Source organism: Bos mutus, chromosome 6 (assembly GCF_027580195.1).
Source record: "Bos mutus isolate GX-2022 chromosome 6, NWIPB_WYAK_1.1, whole genome shotgun sequence".
Taxonomy (NCBI): Eukaryota; Metazoa; Chordata; class Mammalia; order Artiodactyla; family Bovidae; genus Bos; species Bos mutus.
Genome location: NC_091622.1, coordinates 60,332,409 through 60,356,201, shown reverse-complemented (window position 1 = coordinate 60,356,201; position 23,793 = coordinate 60,332,409). Strand labels below are relative to the sequence as shown.

Sequence of the window (23,793 nt, the reverse complement as noted above, 5' to 3'; positions counted from 1 at the left end):
CTACCTGGGTGGTAGTGGTACCAGCATCCCAAGAACTCTCTCTGGTTCTAGAGAGTGGCACAGTCATGGGTATCCTCATCTACTCTCCAAAGACAGGCTGTATAGATCTATTATCTGAGAACCCTCACTTTCCTGAGACTCTCTAAACTGAGCCCCCTGACTTTCAAGCCCTACCATCAACCAGCTCCATGCCTGGAACGGGGCAAGTCCCCCTCCTTGCCAGACTGGTCTCTGCATACAAGTCCCAGAAAAATACACTTGCTAATCTCAGTCTGCAGCAGCCCAACACTTCTATTCAGATCATACCTAACCATGCCCCCACCCCTGACCAACAAGGAGAGGGGGGCCTTCTTCCTCCATTGCTACCAACGGTTAGGACATCCAGCCCTGAGTCCTACTTCTGTCTCTCGTTGGTCCGTAGGCCCTGCACTTAGAACTTTGTCTGCATCCTGTGTGTCTGGCTACTGCCTCAGCTTTCTCTCCAAGGCTCTGGCTGGGGCTGCACTCATGGTTTTTAGACCGCCACTGCAGTTCATTCCACAATCACACACTCTGCTCCAGAGCTGCCAGATGGAGTCCCATGGGGAAGCCTGACCCTAATCGTCAGACTCCTTCAAATTTACCAGTGGGTCTAATCCCCTGTGGTCAGAGAAGTTAGACAATAACTCGCTTGTCTTGGGTTTTCATCCTACCTACCCAGAGAGAAACATTTGTCCACATTCTCCATGTTAGCCATTTCCCTCAGCTCACCCCATAGGCTGTCAGCACTCAAAACCCTTTATTTATTTAAAGATGTTCCTGGCCATAATCTGTGCCTCTATGCTGTCTAACCATACTCTTTCCCAACCATGGCTCAGATATAGTCTCCACCTCTCCACCTCTAAACAACCCTAACATTCATTAATGTGTTTGTAATGGGTCAACGGTTGGTGCCACTCCACACATGAGACTCCAACATCTAACTCAACATCTTCATCCAGGTAAGAAACAAAGTCCACGCATGCAGATGTCTCTGGGTCCAGAGTCTTGTCTTCAGGTGAGCCCAGCTAATCCAACGGCAGGCAAGAGACATCACTCCATGACAGACTCCCTCACATGGTGGAGAGGTGGATGCCTGTAGGAATCTTTGGAGCTGATGTTAGGCAAACAAAAGCTGGTTCCAAAGACCCACTTCAACAGACTTCAGAGAGCATGATGCACATAAATTAGACTGGATTCTGGTGAATCTGTTAACATCAGGAGAGGGTCAAGCCTAGACTCATTGGAGAAGCAGGTGCTAGAACACAAGGGAAGTGTTTGGAGCCTGTTTGAGCTTGTCTCTGTGAGATGCTGAACTAATTGTGGTTTACTTAACGGATGAGCTCTGATTTAGACTTTATAAAGAGAAAAACACGTGGTAATGCAAGTTAAGTGTGAGAAGAGGGAAGAGACTCCACAGGAAGGAAGGTATAGAAACAGCAATCAGAGGATATAAATTATTCTTCGAAGAAAGAAGAGCAGTGGAAGGCAGGAAATATCAACACCGACGTGAACTGTGTTGAAACCTACTGCATAATAAATCTACATTTGTATAGTAAATGTAATTTTTTAAAGCACTTTATCTACATTATCCTGTTGAAATTTACAAAAAGCTTATGAAACGTGCAAGAGCTGTAAAATTTTTACTACCCTTTTAAAGAGAAGCAAATGAGACGCAAGGAGATTAAATAATTTAAGGTGTGAAGAAAGGACTTGAATCTTTAATTCTCAGGCTCCAACACCCCTGCTCTGTTAACTGTATCACTGGGTCTCAAACAATATTCTCCAAGTCACCAAGAAAAACATTCTGTGTGATTCTATTTACATAAAGTTCAAGAGAAGGCAAGATAGATAATATGGTGATAGAAATCAGAACAGTGCTTTTGGCACCCCACTCCAGTACTCTTGCCTGGAAAATCCCATGGATGGAGGAGCCTGGTGGGCTGCAGTCCATGGGGTCGCTAAGAGTCGGATACAACTGAGCGACTTCACTTTCACTTTTCACTTTCATGCATTGGAGAAGGAAATGGCAACCCATTCCAGTGTTCTTGCCTAGAGAATTCTAGGGACAGGGGAGCCTGGTGGGCTGCCATCTATGGGGTCTCACAGAGTTGGACACGACTGAGGTGACTTAGCGGCATAGGTAGTCGAGATTGACTGGGAAGAGACATGAGAGAGCTTTCTGATCTATATTTTGATCAGGGTGTAGGTTACATGCATGTACATGTACACTGTTCCCAAAACCCATAAGATTGTATATTTAGGAGTTCTGCATTTCATGCATATACATTTCAACTCAATAAAATAAAAATAAATATCCTAATCACAGAACCTATTAAATCAATTCAAAACTCTGAAATCTTGATTTGATATTTATGTTCATCCATCTCTAAGTATTAAGGCTACAGTTAATTTCATGTTTAGAATCACTACACAGAAAGTTCTTGACTACATCATCACAAGAGCACTCTATAACAAAGCCCAAATGCAAAGCATAAAAACTGAACACCACAGTTATTTTGTCAACAGCATGAATTAAATATAGTCAAAATACCTCAGGGAAGTAGGTCTACAGAGGAACATCACCTGGCAAGTTTCAAGAGATTGTCAGTAAATAGAAGCACTGCCTTTATTTGGCACAAACTGTTCTTGTTTAGAGGGAATAAGGAGGAGAAAAGCTGCTACTGTTACCACAATTTGGTCTACATCCTTCCAATCACTTAGGCCCAAATTGCTACACTGTAGAAGTTGGTTGGAGCTGAGGAGCAGCTGTCAGATACTCCTTTATCTAGTCTGAAATTGTCATAGTCCCCACCACTCCCTATTACACCAATATGTTATATTTACTGCCTAAGAAGGCAATGGCACTCCACTCCAGTACTCTTGCCTGGAAAATCCCATGGACGGAGGAGCTTGGTAGGCTGCAGTCCATGGGGTCACTAAGAGTCGGACACGATTGAGTGACTTCACTTTCACTTTTCACTTTCATGCATTGGAGAAGGAAATGGCAACCCACTCCAGTGTTCTTGCCTGGAGAATCTCAGGGACGGGGGAGCCTGGTGAGCTGCCATCTATGGGGTCGCACAGAGTCGGACACAACTGAAGTGACTTAGCAGCAGCAGCAGCAGCAACCCACTTAAGTGATTTTTTTTCCAGATTCAAACTGTGAATGCATTCAAACCTATAGAAGTTTTGCAGATAAACTGAACAGCAATAATGATTTTTCTTGAATAAAACCAACTGAATATAGGCTGTACTTACTCGCAGAGAAGGATTCCATTTTCTAATCCTGTCCGAAAATCTTTATCACCAAAACTTCTGCCGGTTACTTGCTGGAAAAGAAAAGCAGAGAATAATTTTTTTTTTTTCTTTTTCAATCAGGAAGCTCAATGATTCTTTTTCAAGATATTTCAAGAGACTTTAAATAACTGGTGGCATTCCAGGAATGGGAAAAATCTGTTAGGTCTGAATTTCCTTTCCATGTGTAACTTTGCTTAGCTCAGCTAATCTTAAATAGACCATTTCTTTGAAGTTTTTTCTTATTCAAAACTTTAAAAATATCTGTTCTTCCTGATAAGGATATTACTTTGGCGGTTTGGCCATGATAAGTCAAGGTCACAGCCTCTTTCCTCTTCACCCAACCTACACTTTCAATAAAGCCTGCAGAAAGTACTACATAGGGCTAAAGAATCCATTTGTTAAAACATTAAGAGGCAGAGAGGAGGATCCAGAACTTCTAACCTTGAGAGACTAACATCAAGACAGTATGAAAAAAGCCAATATCCATGCTAACATGGTGTGAAAAAGCAAAATAAAAGCTGGGAAAGAGTGAACCGTGTTGAGTACTGATGGCTTTTCTTGATGCCTCTGACACTCAGTAGCCCTTTGGTCTGGGCACCAAGGCATTCATTTTTTTACTCAGTAAATATTTACTGAGCATCTACAATATGCCAGGGAAATATGCATGCTGTAAATCCTAAAGCAACCTCTAAAATAGCAAAAATTTTAAAACAAAGCTAATAAGTCAAGAAAGGAGATTAAATGGAATTATTTAAAAAAAAAATACCCTAACAATAATAAATAAAAAAGGGAAAGGGAATACAGAAAAGATGGAATAAATAGAAAACAAATATCAATATTATAGACTTAAACCTAACCATATCAATCAGAGCATTAAATGTAAATGGTATAAACACCCCCAAGTAAAAGAAAGATTGCATTAATAAAGCAAGACCCAACTATGTGATGCCTACAAGTAACACACTTGAAATAGAAAGATGTGAATAGGTTAAAAAAGGGATAGAATAAGATATACCATGCTAACACTAATCAAAAGAAAGCAATAGTGGTTATATCAACTTCTAAAACAAAGAATGGGCTTCCCTGGTGGCTCAGAGGTTAAAGAGTCCACCTGCCAATGCAGGAGATGCAGGTTCGATCCCTGGGTCTGGAAGATCCCCTAGGGAAGGAAATGGCAACCCACTCCAGTATTCTTGCCTGGGAAATCCAATGGACAGAGGAGCCTGGTGGACTCCAGTCCATGGGGTCACAAAGAGTCAGACACAACTTAGCAACTAAATAACAACAGAATAAAGAATAATACCAGAACAGAGAAAGTCATTTTATAGGGACAAAATGTTTAGGTCATCAGAGAGATAATTCTAAACATTTTTACACCAAATTAAAAATAAAAAAGCTTCAAGATAGACACAAACCAAATCAGATAGATCTACAAGGAGAAATAAATAAAGTCACAACTAGAGTCAGAGATTTAATATCTGTCTTCAATAATTGATAGAATAAGCAGACAGGAAATCAATAAGGATATAGAAGGCTTAAACAACACTATCAACCAAATTGACTTAATTGACATTTCTAAAATATTCCACCCTACAACAGCAGAATAAACATTATTCCTCTTAAGTTCACAATAAACATGTATTGAAGTAGACCAAATTTTGTGTCAGAAAACAATTCCCCACAAACTTAAAATGAATTAATTAGAAATTAATAACAAACATCTTTAACCCCAATATTTTAAACTAAGTAATACAATTCTAAACAACCTATTGTTCAAAGAAGAAATACAAAGAAATTAGAATGTATTTTGTAGTGAAAGAATATGGCAAAATAAAAAATGTATGGAAAGACTCCAAGGCAGTATATGGGGAAAATATATTTTAAAAAAGATCTCAAATCATTGACTTCTGCTCCTACCTCTTGAAAATTGAGCCCAAATTAAGTAGAAAAAAGGAAAAATTCTATCAAAGTTGAAATCAATCAAGTAGAAAACCAAAAAGTAATAGAGGAAAAAATCAGTGAAATAAAAAGTTGGTTATTTGAGATCAACAAAATTGATAAAACTTTAGCTAATAAAATTGATAACCTTTGGTATTTAGCCAAAAAAGAAAGACACAAATTACCAACATCAGAAATGACATGATATCATTACAGATTCTATAGACACTAAAAGGATAACTAAGAAATATTATAAATCTGTGCCAATAAGTTCACCAACTTAGATGAATTGGATAAATACATTCTTTGACACAAACAACCCTAGACCAGTCCAAAAAAAAATAAAATAAAATAACCCTCCCAAACAAAAATGCCAGGTCCAGAAGGCTTAACTGGTAAATTACAGCAAACACTTAAGAAAGAAGTAATGCAACTCTATATACACTCTTGGAGACAACTGAAAAGGAAATAATACTTTCCAATATGGGTGGCTCATAAACCATCTAAAAATTCCTATGTACTACTTAAAATTATTTTGCATGTGATGCACAGCCACTAAAAAATTTCAAGTAGAGTTGGTTTAATAGTCTAACGTCAGCCTGCTAATCAAGATGTAGTCTGAGTAAATTCAATTTCCTAGACTCCTAATTGTAAAAGAAAGAGTAGGCACCATGCATTTGGAGGAAGGTGCTCATTTCCACTTCTGTTCCTTCTCCTCTGCCTCCTTCCCCCATCTACTGTGTCCATTAGGTCCCCGTATAACTGTGACACTGCTCTCCACTGGTCCAAATGCCATCCATTCTTCCAAGTCCAGGTTATTTAGTGTAGAGGCACCTGGACCTTTGTTAGGAGGGTCAACAGCTGAATAGACTCCAGAAATTCAACAAGGTTGTGCCACTGAAAAGTCTGGTCCTGAGACCAGTAGGGACAGCAGCATCTTCATTTGGAATTACAGGCTCTCAGTTCTTCCCCTGTCTCCAAGACCTACTTAACAAGCATTTAAAAAACATCCCCATGTGACTCATATGTAAAGTAATTTTTACAAAGCCCTGACCTTGTATATTAAGTAAGTCTGAGGTTCATACTCAGAAATGGAGGACATCTCATTGGAATCAGGATTTTGGATGACCTGTCTCAATGACCCATCTTAGCAACATCTTTATGATGCATTTACAATGTCACACATTGCATATTTTAACAATAAAGACTACCAATTACCATTCTCTTTGTAATAGCATAAGCCATTGCTTTTTTTTTTTTTTTTTTCAAAAAAGCAAAATAACTACCAAGAATCAGCCACCAATACCAACAGACCATGAGCAGGGGAAATGAAAAGTGACTGCCAAACTCTTCACTAATCTCCCCACCTGGACCCTGACTGACAGGGGACTCTCAGTAACCTTGCAGACAAGGCACTGGCCAAGCCATCAGCCTGTGATCACTCTCCAAGGACACATAACAGTATGGGAAGATTAATAGAGCCCTTAAAAGATGGAGATCTGGGACATGTAGTGGGTGAGAAGAGAGCCCAGGTTCAGAAGCTTTCAGGGGCTAAGAGGGGAAAAGAAGCATGCAATGTCAACAGTACTTTCCCACCCCACCAAATCTTGCTCTTCACACCTTGCTGATCCTCACTGACCTACCAATTAGTCCTTGCAACTCTACCCTTGCAGTTGTTCAGCTTAGTCATACGTGACCCCAATCTTTCATACCCAATCATACCCAGTAGCAAACCCTGTTGATTCACCCTTCAGAATTTAGCCAGAATCCAACCATGTCTACCACCTTACTCTGAGTCATCATCATCTTACACCTCGATGAGAGTCTCAATTGGCTCACTGCTTCCATCCTTGCCTTCTTCCATCTATTCTCAACCCAGCAGCCAGAGTAATCCTGTCAAGTTAGGGCATGTCACTACTCCATTCAACCTCCACTCCATATTTTGCCATCTCACTCACAGTAAAAGCCAAAGTTTCTACAGTTTTCTCTGAAGGTATTCAACATGAAAACAAACAAAGGGGAGAAAAACCCTAAAAAGGGAGCATGGACGAAGCTATTGAACACTACCATTATTTTAAGGGTGGATATAATGAACTTGCATACATCTCCCTCATTCATGGGGGTCCTCAGAAGTACTTATGGTGACAATTACATCACCAACTAAGCCCAGTAAGCCTTTCAGTTCAGTTCAGTCGCTCAGTTGTGTCCAACTCTTTGCGACCCCATGAATCGCAGCACGCCAGGCCTCCCTGTCTATCACCAACTCCCGGAGTTCACTGAGACTCACGTCCATCGAGTCAGTGATACCATCCAGCCATCTCATCCTCTGTTGTCCCCTTCTCCTCCTGCCCCTAAACCCTCCCAGCATCAGAGTCTTTTCCAATGAGTCAACTCTTCACATGAGGTGGCCAAAGTACTGGAGTTTCAGCTTTAGCATCATTCCTTCCAAAGAAATCCCAGGGCTGATCTCCTTCAGAATGGACTGGTTGGATCTCCTTGCAGTCCAAGAGACTCTCAAGAGTCTTTTCAGGAGAACCCAATGCCAGATTTTTCCCTACTTTATGGTTTAGAATTAATTCACTTTCATCACTAACCAAAATATTTGTTGGATGGACATGCTTTGTCAGACTGAAATAGTCTATGAATGGATAACATACCAAAACCTTGATACTTTTAGAGGATAAGAATCACTTTCTTCTACCAAAAGCAGAAGCAAGAGGATTTCGTGACATATCAGCACACTATTTTATGCAAGTAATTATTGGTAATAAGCTCATCTGTATTCAATTTCCTTCCCATACAACTAAAAGGTAATTACATCTCTGAGTTTGTCCATGTCAATGCTCTAAACCATTCAAATAACTAAAATTTGGAGGAGTTCAAAATAAACAGTCTAATACAGAAAACCACATGATTTTATAGTAACATTTTTATGATGTGTTTATAATTTAACACACTATATGTCATAAAGCCATATTTTGTTAGTTACTTTGTTTCCATCATTATTAAGCAGTTGCCACAAACAATCAAAGACTGCCGAGAATCAGTCTTTCATCTTGATCATTACCATTTATACAAATTGTATTACTGAAATATTAAATATTCAGGATTTTTGAAAGCAATCTGGTGGACAAACTGTAGTCCACTAATAAATTGCAGGTCTGATTTTAAATAAATGCTGAAAACCCTATTATGGTAATCTTAAGAAGAGATTCTATTGGCTGGCAAAGTAATGGTGCCTGAATTAAAGAAATGGGAGAAAAATACAAAATTTACTATATTTGGACTTAATCTTTGGAAGACAGGGACATTTTATCTAAATTATTGTACAAGAACAGGTTTGATTTCCTCCTACTAATGGTAAATGAAAATCACATCTCTTTAATTCACTGGAGATTATTTGCAGTTCATTATGCTCACTTCCCTTCTGAGAATATTTGACATATTTAACAAAAAGAGTATCTCATTTTAAACCTAAAAAAACAAAGCAGAATAGAATTGCTCTTATTTTTCACATTTACTGAGAAATAAATCCACTGCTATTTCTGTTACCTTAATAGGGTTGCTAGAAAAATCAAATAAAAATCCTATGGAAACTCTTTGTAAACCTTCTCAAGTCATTCTTATCTCAGCCAGAATTAGCAATCAACTGACAATCATCTACCAAATACCTACCTCAGGCTAGATAATATAAGAGGTGTGAGTGAGATCAAAATAACAAGATTTGGACCCTATTCAGTAAGAAGCCACAGTCCACAAGGAAAGATAAAGCGTTACAAAACAGTAGCTGGTATTAGAGGGAAAATATGGGCAAGAGCATGGAGCAAGCAATTAACACGAACTGCACAACTAAAGAAAATTATTTATGAAGTTATGAATGCTAATAGTTCACACTCAAATAGCAATTTCCTTAGGCTCTCTCTGTTCTAAATGTGTGCCACATATGAATTTCTTTAATCCTTATAATAGCCCTATGAGGTAGATCTGATTATTATCACTTCCATCTTAAAGTCAAGGAAACCTAGACACAGAGGTTAAGTAACTTGGCCAAGGACACAAAATTAGTAACTAGCAGAGCCAAGATTTAACCTCAGATAGTGCCTGCAGAGTTCACACTCCTACACACAGCTGATTCTGTACAGAGTCTGAGCAAAGAGAGGAACTCTGTCTGCCTGAGACAGTCCAGGAAAGCCTTTTAGGAGCTGGCACATGAGAAGGTCCCAGCGCAGGAGAAAGGATCCCTCAGAGGAAGGAGATGAATAGGGCATCCCAGGCAAACACAAAGACCTGTACAAAGGTTTATTTGAACAAAGAGGAAAAGTCCTGAGGGCTGAGACCAGGGGCAGGAAGGTAGGGAGGGGAGGGTGGTACGAGATGAGGTGCCACAATAGACATAGCCCAGGTGGTAAAGGACCTGCATGTCAGAACTATGGGTTGAACTTGAACCTGAAACAACAAAGGCATCCGAGAAGATGTGGGGAGGGAAAGGTACTCTGGCAGTCAGTCTCCCTACTTCCCACTAGTTCCCCATTCCTAAGGAGACAGTACAAGAGTGACCTCCTTGTGGACTCTCCCACCTGCATTTTACAGTTTATGACCTTGTTTGTTGAATCACAGTGAGGTTAAGACCATCTAGCCAGACTTTCCTTTAGGACCACCACCCCTTACCGCCCCCCTCCACAACATTTCTTTATAGACCATATCTATTCATATCATTTCATCTTTTTCTGCCCTCTCAAAAGAAACAAATACACTTTCTCTTTCCTCTGTGAAAGATCTGAATCCCCTTTCTTCCTATCCGTAGGTGCTACCTTTACCCGTCAGTCCACAGCATCTTTCATCTCTGTGCTAATAGCATAATGATTTCCCACTTCTCCTAAAACACCTAATTTAATGCAGCTTCATTTTTCCCCTTCCTTTCACTGTCCAAACCCCTACATGAGTATCCTGTTCCTATTACTCTTGTCATCATAGCTCATCCACCTGTCCTCTCTGAATTCACTGAGAATTCTTAAAGGGTTAAGAGAGGAAATCTGCAAATTTAACTGAGCTCCACTAGTACAAGCTAAATCATAAGGAGATTAATGAACTTCCGCCAACCCTCAGCTTCCCTACCTACAAAGTGATAATTATACCTCCTCCAAATGCATGAAGAGTAAATGAATTACGTAAGAGTAGATAAATGAGTGTATGCCAAACCCTTCCCACAGTGCCTAATCCATAAAAAGAGTTCAAGAAACTTCATTGTCAATATTGGCCACAATATTGGAATCACCATAGATCTCATTTATGATTTCTCTCTTTCCAGTGCTTTTTTGCAGATCTTTCCTCCCTGATCTTAAATGATGCCATGCTTTACTGGTTCTCCTCTTAAATTCTAATATCACCATACTGTCTAATCCAACAGACATTGTCTCCTCTGATCTGAATCAAGGTCTCAGCATCATGGCAGTCAACCATTCCTTCCTTTTGAGATCACTTGCCTCTCCTAGGACTGCCCCACTACCAGATACTCCTGATTTTCCTCCTGACTCTTTCAATAAACATTCCTTTCTCTGTTGCCTTAAGTCATTCTACTTCATTCATTTACTAAGTGTAAAACATGGTTCTTTTTTTCCTTTCTTCACCTTTCCTTTGTTCTCTCTATAGCCACAAAAGCTTCTTTTCCCTGGGCAGCCCCAGGTCTTTAAATATCTCACATATGGTAACTCTTTCACTTTTATGAGCTTAAATATCTTGCCTCTAAGCATCTTGCATATGATAACACGTTTTTATGTGTAGCATTCACCCTTCTCCTCTAAAGCTCAGAATCAAACATCCAATTTCTTACTTAACATATCCACTTGGGTACGTAATAAATATTTCACACTTAACAAGACCAAAACAAAATTCATGACATCTGTCCTCTGATCCAACCTGTTCCACCTCTGGTTTCCTACATATCAATGAATGGCACCACTATTTCCCATCACCAGGAACTTACAGACACATTCAAACCATCAAGAAGAGCAATGTTTCTCTCTCCAAAATGCACTTGAGATCTATCCTTTACCCTCCATCTCTACACTACACACTAGCATAAGCCTCCATCACCTCTCAGCAAACAAACACCAGCTTCCTTTCTAGCCTTCCCACACAGCACCCAGAAATCTTCTTATAGATCAATCCCATGTGCCTTTTTTCTACACCAGAATAAGTCCAAGTTATATACATAAGCTCTTCATTTTAAAGATGAGAAAAAATAAAGTCCTGCAAATTAAATGACTTGCTCAAGGTCAGAAGCTAGCTATCAGTAAGGATGAAGCTAGAACCATACCTCCCTTCACCCAGGCCAGGGCTTCTCTACCCCACACCACTGCCTTCTGAAGGCATATATTCTAATGACAATGACATTGCTACACTCTCTTTAATAACAATAATGCCTGACATCTATTCAGCTTGGGTTGGCAACAAACCAGCACAGAAGTCCAGGCCTGAGGTTATTTAATCAACATTATCAGACTGTGATCCTCTCCAGCACTAGCTCTGAGTGTTTAATGTTGAGGATAATAAAATGCAATCTGCAGAATCCATTTATATTTTCATCATGTCATCAGAAACCCAGAAGGCACTGTTTATAGCCACAGATTGACAGACTCCACTAAAAAAATCTAATTAAGAATACAAGAAATGCTCCAAAGCACTCTGGGAGCATTAAATCCTCCGATCTCGCCATTGTGCGCTCTCAACACAGAAAATGGGTCAGTCCAGGAACATGTGAGTGGGTTAGGTAGTAAGTGTCTCTGCACATCCTCAGGCTGTTCTTACTGCAAAGAAAAACAAACAACCCAGGTGCTTTAACACAACAGAAAGGATTAGCAATCAAAATGAGAACAAAGAAAGAGTCCTGAAAACTATGGGCAAGTGGAGTGCTTCTGGGCTATCTGTGTTGTTTCCATTTCAAGGAGCAGAGACAAGCTTCAGCCACAGGGTGGTTTTTACCTGGGTATCAACATGCTCCTTAAATAAACACTTCAATTCTTGGCTAATTTTGACAGATCTGTATATGGAACTGCCATCTGGTCCTCAGCACAGGCAAATCTGTGTTTGGCAAGTATTGTATTAGTTGGTCAGTTGTGTCTGACTCTTTGTGACCCTGTGGAGTGTAGCCCACCAGGCTCCTCTGTCCATTGAATTCTCCAGGTAAAAATGCAGGCAGATTCTTCACTGTCTGAGCCACCGGGGAAGGTCTGGGTCTCAAACTCAGGTCTGACAGTTTGGAGCTATGTGACACTGGGCACATGGCTCCATTTCCCTGAGCTTGCTCCATCATCTTTAAACGACTGCTGTAGAAATCTGTTTTACACAGTTGTTAGAAATCATGATTAGAAACCGTCTAATAGGACATTTACTACTGACTGGAAGTTCTGGTACATTTGTTCCCCCTAAGTGATGAGAAAAAAATCCATGCTGGAGAGCATAAACCAGGTGGTTGCAATTTTTTTTCAGAAATCCTGCTCAAGAGAAAGTTGAGTATCGTTGAGGCAGACTTGCTGGTTCACAGATGGATCTGGGTTTGTGAGTGCTGGGTACAAAATCCCACAATGTGACCGATGCTTACAGACACCACTGGATTAAATGAGACCATGAGGAAACAACTGGGCAAATCCAGAAAAAATGACACATTAGATAAGAAAACCGACCCTCGAAAAGTCAACGTCTCGAAGAAGAGGGGAGAGTTGAGACTGAAGAAACATGACAACCAACTGTATGCATCTTAATGAAATTCTAGTTTAGAAAAAGATTTTTAGGTGATATTTTGGGCACAATTGGGGAAATCTGAGTATATATTAGTCATTTGACATTAGTCGTTTGGCATTATTTCACAGGATTAAGAGTGACAATGGCATGTTGGTTCTGTAGAACGCTCTTATACTTCGGAGAAGTGCACTAAAGGATTCAGAGGGAAAGGGGTCTGATGTCTACAATTTATTTTGAAAAGGCTGAAAAAATACTAGGAGGATGTATGAACTGTGTGTGTGTAAGAAGTAAATATAGGACCTCCCTGGTGGTCCACAGGTTAAGAATCCACCTGCCAATTCAGGGGTCACAGATGGGTTCCATCCCTGGTCCAGGAAGATCCTGCACGCTGCAGGGTAACTGAGCCCATGTGCCACATCTACTGAAGCCCACACACCCAAGAGCTCATGCTTTGTAACAAGAGAAACCACTGCAACGAGAAGCCTGCACCCCACAACTAGAGAGGAGCCCCTGCTCACCACAGCTAGAGAAAGCCCATGCAGTAACAAAGACCCAATGCAACCAAAAATAAATGAATAAATTACAAAATTATAAAAAAGGAGTAAATATAGAAAATGTTAACAATTACTGAAGCTGGGTAGTGGGTACATGGTCTCTTTAACCAAACAACTTTCCTTCCTTCCTTCTTTCCTTCCTTTCCCTCTCTCTCTCATGTTTCAAAATATTCATAATAAAATGTTATCTGGAGCTAGGGCTGAAAGCCATTCAGCAGTCCAAGGAAAGTACTCAAGTCAAAAACCTATCTGGTACCTCCTCGTTTGTTACTTGGAACACTTTTCCATATTTGTTTTCACTGATGACAGTCACTTATCAGTTCACTATCGTCACTTCATATCTGTCCAGTCCACTGCCTCACCTGCTCACTAACTCAGAAATGGTTCTTGCCAGTCTTCAAACCAACATGACGTTCGTACTGAGGATGGGAAGGAAGAGGGGTCAAGCCCCTGGGCTTCCTGATTTGGGGCAAAGAATGGAACTATAGGCTCTGCCAAGTACACACAGTCCTGTGACAGTTGTAGAGCTGTCTGAAGAACTGATCACTTTCACCACTTGATATTCTAATAACTGAATAATTTTTAGCTAAGAATCCAAAGTAACCACAAAGCTGTTGTGTTTCAACAGTACTTGGTATTTTAAAACACATCAAAGTCAAGTTAGCAAACTACTAGAATTCACCCAAACAAGTTATTCGATTACCAAAGGAAAATAAAACATGGTGAAATGCTCATTACGCAGACAGAATGATCACATTTCAAACAGCCTGTCCTTTTAAAAGTTGGCATGACCTGGGCAACACAACTGTTAAAAAAAAAAAAAAAGCAAGGAAGAATAAAATGAGAAAGTGACTTTCAGAAGGAAAGAAGGAATTACCAATGGGAGGGAGTCCAGGAGGGGCTTCCAGGGTGACAAAATTCTACTTCTTGATTTGGCTCTCCTTGATACAGTGATTCCAAGACTGTCCACTTCAATAACAAAGGAAGCCATGAATTCATGAGGTTTTCTGTAATTGTGTTATACTTTACAATTACAAAGATTTTAAAGGGAGGACTGGGGATAGAGGTGCTGACCTCCACAGTGGCTCAATCTCTCTTTCTTTTTTTTCTTTTGTTAGAAACAAAATCCACTTTCCATTTTGTTAAACTCAGAAAAGTCTCTGTAGTCAGAAAATGCCACTTGTAAAAGGTGGTATTTTCATTCAAATATAATAGAAATACACCTCTATTTAACACTATTCCTCAGGCCCACTTATTAAAATGGTGGCTGGCACCATGAAAACCAGCACAGAATTCCTGAAGAAAACAAAAAATCAAGTTACCATATGATCCAGCAATCCTACTCCTAGGCATATATCCAGAAAAGATGAACACTCCAACCTGAAGAGATATATGCACCCTAATGTTTACAGAAGCACCATTTACAACAGCCGAGACGTGGAAGCAAACTAAACGTTCATTGACAGAGGAATGGATAAGGAAGACGTCACACACACACACACACACACACACACTGGACTGTTACTCATCCATAAAAGAATGAAATTCTGCAACTAGGAGTAACATGGATGAACCTAGAGATTATTGACTGAGTGAAGTAAGCCAAATAGAGAAGAGACAAATATCATATGGTGTCATTTATACATGGAATCTAAAAAATAATGCAAATGGACTTATTTAAAAAACACAAACAGACTTGCAGAACTAGATAACAAACTTATGGTCACCAAAGGTGGTAAGGTGGAGAACGAATAAATTAGGAGTACAGGGTTAATGGCACCCCACTCCAGTACTCTTGCCTGGAAAATCCCATGGATGGAAGAGCCTGGTGGGCTGCAGTCCATGGGGTCGCTAAGAGTCGGACACGACTGAGCGATTTCATTTTCACTTTTCACTTTCATGCATTGGAGAAGGAAATGGCAACCCACTCCAGTGTTCTTGCCTGGAGAATCCCAGGGACGGGGGAGCCTGGTGGGCTGCTGTCTCTGGGGCCGCACAGAGTCGGCCACGACTGAAGCGACTTAGCAGCACAGGGTTAACAGACACACACCACTACATAAAAAATAGATGAACAAGGATTTACTGTATAGCACAGGGAACTGTACTCAACATCTTGTAATAACCTATAACGGAAAAGAATCAGAAAATGTAGATATGTATAACTGAATCACTTCGCTGTAAACCTGAGACTAACACAATGTTGTAAATAACTCTAGTTCAACAACAACAAAAAAAGTGGTGGCTGAGATCCACACATGCCTAACATAGCATATTTTAAAAACAAACATTTGAATATCAGACAAAGGAGTCAGTATACTATTGAGCTTTGGAAAATAAAGAATGCATCATCTTCTGAGATTTTACAATTTGAATAGTTCTAGGCAGACACGTGAGGCTAGGAACAGCCACACTGCCCCCGTCCCTATCTTCCATCAATAGTTCTACTATTTAAATCCCATGGTTGTCTAGAGACACCTAGTCAGGATTGGTAGGAGGCTGAAAGTCCAGACAACTGGGTTCTAGCCACAGCTCTTTAATAACTAAGGGCTTCCAGCGAATCTCCAAGTCTAAGATAAGTCTGCACAAATCTACAGATTCTCTGAACCCTCTTCCACCCTAACCACTCTACCTAGAAGTTTTGTTTGCTTGTTTGTTTTGGAGTATGATGCAGAATTCAACTTTATTATACATGTTACAGAATAAAACAGAAATGTGCAGGTATTTTTTACACTGAAATCATTTGTTACCTTAGATGTCCTTTAACATAAAAATATGAGGGTGATGTGTCATGATTATAAGATAAAACCCACATTTTAAAATCGTTACTGTGCCACCAATCATTCATTCACCTTTTGGCATTAATTTGGTAAATTTAATGCTTAATGCTAAGTGTGCAACTCCCTGCCACTGATATTCATGTATTTTTCGGTTTGGGGTGTTTTTTTTAATATATTTTTAAATTAATTTTATTAGATAGAGTTGCTTACAATGTTGTGTTAGTTTCTACCATACAGCAAAGTACATCAATTATAGATAGATATATATATATATGCACACACCTGTGTGTGTGTGTGTGTGTGTGGTGTGTGTGTGTGTATATACACACCTCCCCTCTTTTTTGGATTTCCTTTCCATTTAGGTCACCACAGAGCACTGAGTAGGGTTCCCTGAGCTATATAGTAGGTCCTCACCTTGAAGGTTTGATGATAATAGTAACAGCAGCTTTTATTGAACCTTAATTGACTCACTCACTTCTCAGTTCCCTGCTGTGGTTATAAGAGACACGGCGGCTGGTTTCACAGTTGTGCCCTGAACAAAGGTGCCCAGCTGAGGAGACAAGTTGGGGCTAAAAGCCAGCCTGAGTTCTCTCTGTCAAACTACACAAACTCTCGTCATGGAAAAGTCCTGTTTTCCTAATTCATATAAAGCCACTGTCTGTACTCAAGCTCAAAGAGTCCACCCATGATATCTTTTTGAGTTTATACAAAGGTGTTCAATGGGCTATCAGAGGCCCCAATAGAAGTATTATTATTAGCTCTGTTTTCCAGATGGAGAAATTCAAGTACAGACCATGAAGTAACTGGCCTAATTTCACATTGGTGGCGGAGCCAGGACTCTAAGCTGGGCAATCTGGTTCCCAACCCACGTTCCTAAACAGAAGGCTATGCTGCCCAAATATGCCTGTGTCCATTGAGCTATAAATAAAGATCTAACTTCCTACTGCCTATGCAATCTCTTCTCTTCAATGTGATTTTTCCTCAAAAAATGGAAAAAGAACATAAACCCTCAAAACCACAGAAATGCCCAAATGTCTCCCCACATATTGTTGATTCATTCGACACCATGGGGCGAAATCATAGAAATCTCTGTGATGTCACTGGACTTTAATCTCTGTATTTAAAAAATCATCACACATAGCCAAAGAATCCAACTGGAAAGAACCCTATATACAACTTGATCCTCTATGGGATAAAAAATAAACACCCACTGATGGGGAGTGAACGGGACTAGAAGGAAGACAAGATGCTTCATTTGAGACCATGAGGCATTTCAGAACAAAATATTTCCCTACCTATCTCCCTCTGGTTCTTTAAACTTACACATAATGTATTATGGCAGGAAATCTGTTCTTTTGGCTGCTTTGTGATGAAGACAGCAGGTGGTAATCCCAGCCAACTGAAGTATTGTTCATTGCTGGGCCTCACTGACACTTCAGTGTGGCGGCTGACCTCACTGAGGGAGCAGTGCCATATTGGTTTCTACTGGAGTGAATACAGCTCAGAATCTGTATTTAGCTCTCCTTACACAATTTTTCCTCCATAAACACTGCACATCAACAAAGAAGGAGTCCGGTCTTCCAGGTGTTACAAAGAGCACAAGAAAACAGTACACTGCCATATCACTCTAGGTAACTTACAGCAAAAACAAGGCTATTTGTTATACAGCTAGTAGGTGAGATCCACATTTAACCAAAAACAAAACCAAACAGAACCCTCTGCCCACACATCATCTTGAAAAACTTCACTAATCAAAAGTGAAGAAAGAGGGAAAAAAGGGAAAATGGCATACAAAAGTAACTGTGTGGTTGTTAGAACAGGCAATCTGCTCTAGGAAAGTCCTTAGTTATATTTTTCAAACTCCTTATAATTAAGTCGTCCTGCGAGATGGCCTAGAACCAATGGTATTCTACTAAATGCTTAACAACTGGTTCTCAGGAGATGGGGAGGAGAGAAGAGCTGATCCCCATGGTGTAAACATTCCCACCCTTGCGGATTTCCAGCTCAGTTGATGTTACTGAACACACAGTGAGGAGGAAATGGACACAGTCTTCTCTCTTGAGCCATATGAGCTGGCTCCTGAATACCACCATGAACTCACATTCTGCATCATATACACATCATGAGGCTAATTGCTAACTTAATTGTGGTATTTTACATGTATCACTATTTCTATGACATTGGAAAATTAACAAGTAACAATGGAAAGCAAAACATATAACTGTATCAATGTTCCTAAACTTTCTCACACCCTTGTTCATAAACAGTCAACATCTTACAGAAAGATACAACTATTCAATGCCAAGATGATATAAATCTATTGTCCTTTCAGAGAGCTGTTTCTGAGTTCTGGCTATAGGTAGGCAATCAGAAAGCAAAAGGAATTCACTGAATTCCCAAAAATTGGAGCAGTAATAATAATCCAAAGAATAGGCCTTTCCCAATTTAAAATGAAATATAAAAAGTTTACCTTTGCCCTAAATATGTCCTGGCTGTGGAACATACTCATGTTCCTGAAAGCCTGTATTCTCTCGAGTCCTGTATTTACAGACATACTTCCTTCCCCTACTTATCAGTGCTATGCTCAGTCGCTCAGTTGTGTCTGACTCTTTGCAACACCATGGACTGTAGCCCGCCAGGCTCCCCTGTCCATGGAATTTTCCAAGCAAGAAGACTGGAGCAGGTGGCCATTTCCTCCTCCAGGGGCTCTTCCTGACTCAGGGATCAAACCTGCGTCTCCTGCGTCTTCTGCATTGAAGGCAGATTCTTTACTGCTGAACCACCAGGGAAACCCCTCCACCCTTCTAAGAGGACCAACAATAATATTTAATAGTATAGCTAATAACTACCTCCAAGATACAATGTTTAATAAATTTGTGGACAGTTATCTAGATTGGAGCAACCCTTTAGAAGACAAAGGGGAAAATACACTCCACACTCTGCTTCTAATCTAAGGACACAAACTATCCAGACAGGAGTGTTGACCACACTGCTCTGGAGAACTAGCAAAGCAGACCCGCTGCCATTCAGCCACTGACTGACACAGAGAGCTGTTGTTTGTACAAGGAAGAGAGGGAGGACTGGTGCTGTTGGCCACAATCAACAGCTCTGTTCTTTCTTTTTTTAAATTGCTAGAACACCTGCTGCCTCACTCTCTTCAGCCTCATCCATTATGCAGCATGTTGATGGTGACGGGACCAGGACACGCCACTGCACACAATGACTGACCTGAGAAGGACACACCATGACAGCCCACACACCTCCTCTTCCCGCTCTCAATTTAAAACAAAAAGTCCACTTACACCACAAATTACTGACTTGTCATTTTACGGCAGTGGGAAGAATCAAAATGCAAAGACAATACTTGTTTCCCACACTGTGTGTTAGGGAGATTAAATTATTATTTCGTGGGGACTGACCTTCACATTTACTCTCTGGCCTACCTAAGAGAGGAAATACTTAAGCATTTCCCAAAGTATGTCCACCTAGTTCTGCAGGAAATTAAGAGTGTGTTTGGGGAATGCTGAGTTTTTGTTTTGTTTTCAACTTTGAGCTTCTCAGAGCCAATAACACGCTAATGGGCACTGAGATCCTCCAGTGGGAGATAAAATAGTGTTTCTTAAACTATTTATCAAGATATCAAGAGTTTATCAAGTTTACAAAGCTTATTAAGAATCTTTGTCAAGAAAAGTCTAGGAAGTGGAATTGGTGTTCTGTAGAATGTGTATCAGGAAACTGACTTTCCAGGGTACTGGGAAGGCATAGCGTGGTGGCACCAGTGAGTCCTTCACACAAGTTGTTTGTTCTTTACTATATTGGACACCTTGGTACTTTAGAAAGTTTGAATAAGCTACTAAAATTTAAAAGCAGAAGAGCTAATATTTTAGCACAACAACAAAGGTCTTTTTTCTTGCTTCTCTAGAAAAAAACAGTGGTGGGGGGAACTCACGAGGCACTCCTTGCCCACAGAGTTGCCTTTTCTGTGCAGATTATTTTAAACCATAAAGGAATTTTAAAAACAAAGTATAAAATGTACCCAGTTTATAGTGAGGTTAATGAAAGAAAAACAAGTGCACTGCATACAGGTGTTCAGAGAAGTGAAACAAAGGTTAAGTGAGAGTGAGGTATTGAAGAGGAAAGACTTCCCCCGAAAGTGGGGATGAGCTGAGACAGTAAGAAGAAAGGAGGGACGTGCACAGAGCTAAAGGAAATGTCAAGAACAAAAGCATAAGCCTAAAATCAGTAAGTCATAAAAAAAGCTCACAGACTCCTTCAAAATATAGATATGAAACACGTTTCACTTTAAATTTGTAATTTAACTGAGGAAAACAGTGGTCAAGAATTTTAACAATTAAATGGCTCTGAACCATAGATAGGGTCAAGTCAAGCCATTTGGCCATTAAGTCCAATCTCTAAGAGGATAAATACTAGATATTTCTTAGTTATATGACTAAGTAATTTCCAAAACAATCCCCATCAAATGCCAGGTGCAAAAGCAATTACATCAAATTCCTTGCCAGTTCCACAGACCTGGGACAGCGGGGCCTCCAAGAACCAGTGAACCAGTTTGAAAAAAATTCTGGAACCTCAGGGATCTTATTACTAAGAAGCAGAAATAGATTTTCAAGTGGTCACTTTGAAATATTAAGCATTGTTCCGCTCAGATCTTTCCGCCAAGGACTGCCCTAGAACATTTATTACAAAACCAGTGTGAAGTAAGTCAGCATCTAAAATAAAGCTGCACCTTGCTTGAAGTCATGGAGCATAACGGCGTAAGTTCACCGCAGCATGCCCGGCACAATCTAAACCAACAATAACAGCAACAACAAAAAGCTACAGAAACATTTTCATATTAAGAAGTTAGATCTAACACATGATAGAAGCTCAAAATGTACTTTTAAATCAGAGTTAAGATCTAACTGTTGCTGTTCTACAATTTCTGTTATTTTTTACATGACCCTTCCAAGATTTTTACTAACAACTCAAAACCCCAGCCTTCAGACTTGACTAGTTTTCAACCTTTATTTTCAAAACAATGTCTTGTTTTAGAAAGATTAGCAACCGCAGACACACGAAAAAGATCACCCTCCAAAATCTTGGGAGCTACCAGAATCTTCCGTAACCTTGGCACCTTTTTTTCCTACCTCTAAGCAATGAATTGCCTCTCTTGCTTTCTGAGCAAGTCCTTCCAACCGAGGCCCTTGTTCCCATTCCCTTTCCTCTGATTTCCTCTCCTCTTCTCAGCAAACCTCTCTGCATGTGGCAGTCTTGATTCAAATATTTCTAAGTGCTTCCTACTGCCTAAAGCTCAAGCACTAACTTCAATCTGCAACATACATCTATTCCTTGTGTGTATTCACCACACATATCCACGTCCCCCTGTATTTACTTCTGCCATGACCATGTCTGGAATGCCATATCTTTATTTAACTATATATAATCCCATGTTCAAATCTCAAGATACAAATACTCTAAAATTTCCCACTAACTCCCATATCCTTCAATAAACCAAATTTATCTCCAACTCCCAAAGCACCTACTGTCTTTTATACATGAAATAGGGCTTCCCTGGTAGCTCAGCTGGTAAAGAATCCACCTGCAATGCAGGAAATCCTGGTTCCATTCCTAGGTTAGGAGGATCCCTTGGAGAAGGAATAGGCTACCCACTCCAGTATTCATGGACTTCCCATGGCTCAGACAGTAAAGAATCTGCCCACAATGCAGGAGACCTGGGTTCAATCCCTGAGTTGGGAAGATCCCCTGGAAGAGGGCATGGCAACCCACTCCAGTATTCTTACCTGGAGAATCCCCAAGGACAGAGGAGCCGGGTGGGCTACAGTCCATGGTGTTGCAAAGAGTCAGACTAAGCAACTAAGCACAGCACAGCACATCCATGAAATAAGACAGGGTTTACAATCCCACCTCCACCAATCTAGCTATGTGATTTGGGGTGAATACATCTGCACTGTAGCTATTTCCTTAACTATAAAATAGGAAAATGACAACACTGATCTTACAAGTAAGGATTAAATGAGATTATGTGTATGAGAGCATGTGAATACCATTAATGAAAAAAATGTAGATTTTGAAATGTAATTTACCTTAAATTATCATTAATACTTGTATGTTTTGTCCCTGTGTTCCTGAGTAGGTTCATTCACTGAACAATTATTTACAGAGCACATCTTCTCTGCCTCAACTCTGGGGATGTGTTCCCTGAATTCATGGCATTGTTTAGTAGATAGAAGATAATATAGCATGTAATACAGTATCAGGTAATAGTATGAGCTAAGAAGAAAAACAAAGCAAAATAAAGGGATTAAAAAGCGGCCAAAAAATGGATTATTACTTGATTTATTTTAAAGTGAAAGGCAACACATAATCAGAGACTTTAAGATGGAGGCAGTGAGCAGTGCTCATTTCTGTGGGAAAAGCATCCAAAGGAGAGACATGTTAAGTTCAAGGCCCAAAGCTGGGTGTGAGCATCAAGTCCCTGGTAAAGAAAAAGTCAAGCTATTGCTAATTCTATTGCTAGAATGGAGGTAATAAGGTGGTGAAATGACAAGATGAGGACAGATAGGAAGCTAATAGCCTTACAGGCAACAATAAGGACCCTGGAACTTATTTCAGTGCTGTTCAAGTTCAGTTCAGTCATGCAGTCATGTCCTACTCTTTGCAACCCCATGGACTGCAGCATGCCAGGCCTCACTGTCCATCACCAACTCGAGGAGTTTATTCAAACTCATATCCATTGAGTCGGTAATGCCATCCATACATCTCATCCTCTGTTGTCCCCTTCTCCTCCTGCCTTCAATCTTTCCCAGCATCAGGGTCTCTTCCAATGAGTCCGTTTTTCACAGCAGGTGGCCTAAGTACTGAAATTTCAGGTTCAGCATCAGTCCTTCCAAAGAATATTCAGGATTGATTTCCTTTAGAATGGACTGGTTGGATCTCCTTGCAGTCCAAGGGACTCTCAACAGTCTTCTCCAACACCACAGTTCAAAGGCATCAATTCTTCGGCGCTCAGCTTTCTTCACAGTCCAACTCTCACATCCATACATGACTACTGGAAAAACCATAGCTTTGACTAGACGGACCTTTGTTGGCAAAGTAATGTCTCAGTTCGTCTAGTCAAGGCTATGGTTTTTCCAGTGGTCATGTATGGATGTGAGAGTTGGACTGTGAAGACGGCTGAGCGCCGAAGAATTGATGCCTTTGAACTGTGGTGTTGGAGAAGACTCTTGAGCGTCCCTTTGACTGCAAGGAGATCCAACCAGTCCATTCTGAAGGAGATCAGCCCTGGGATTTCTTTGAAAGGAATGATGCTAAAGCTGAAACTCCAGTACTTTGGCCACCTCATGCAAAGAGTTGACTCATTGGAAAAGACTCTGATGCTGGGAGGGATTGGGGGCAGGAGGAGAAGGGGACGACAGAGGATGAGATGGCTGGTTGGCATCACTGATTTG

At 40.3% G+C, this 23,793-nt stretch overlaps 1 protein-coding gene across 11 annotated transcripts in view; it reads right to left on the bottom strand.

The window, feature by feature from the left end:
• Positions 1–23,793, bottom strand: part of LIMCH1 (LIM and calponin homology domains 1) — a 352,547-nt gene that overhangs the window by 205,404 nt on the left and 123,350 nt on the right. For all 11 annotated transcript variants that reach the window (XM_070372327.1, XM_070372326.1, XM_070372324.1 and 8 more), the window contains exon 2: positions 3,280–3,350. In XM_070372327.1, the coding sequence (XP_070228428.1) occupies positions 3,280–3,350 (71 nt within the window). The remainder of the gene's footprint in view (positions 1–3,279; positions 3,351–23,793) is intronic.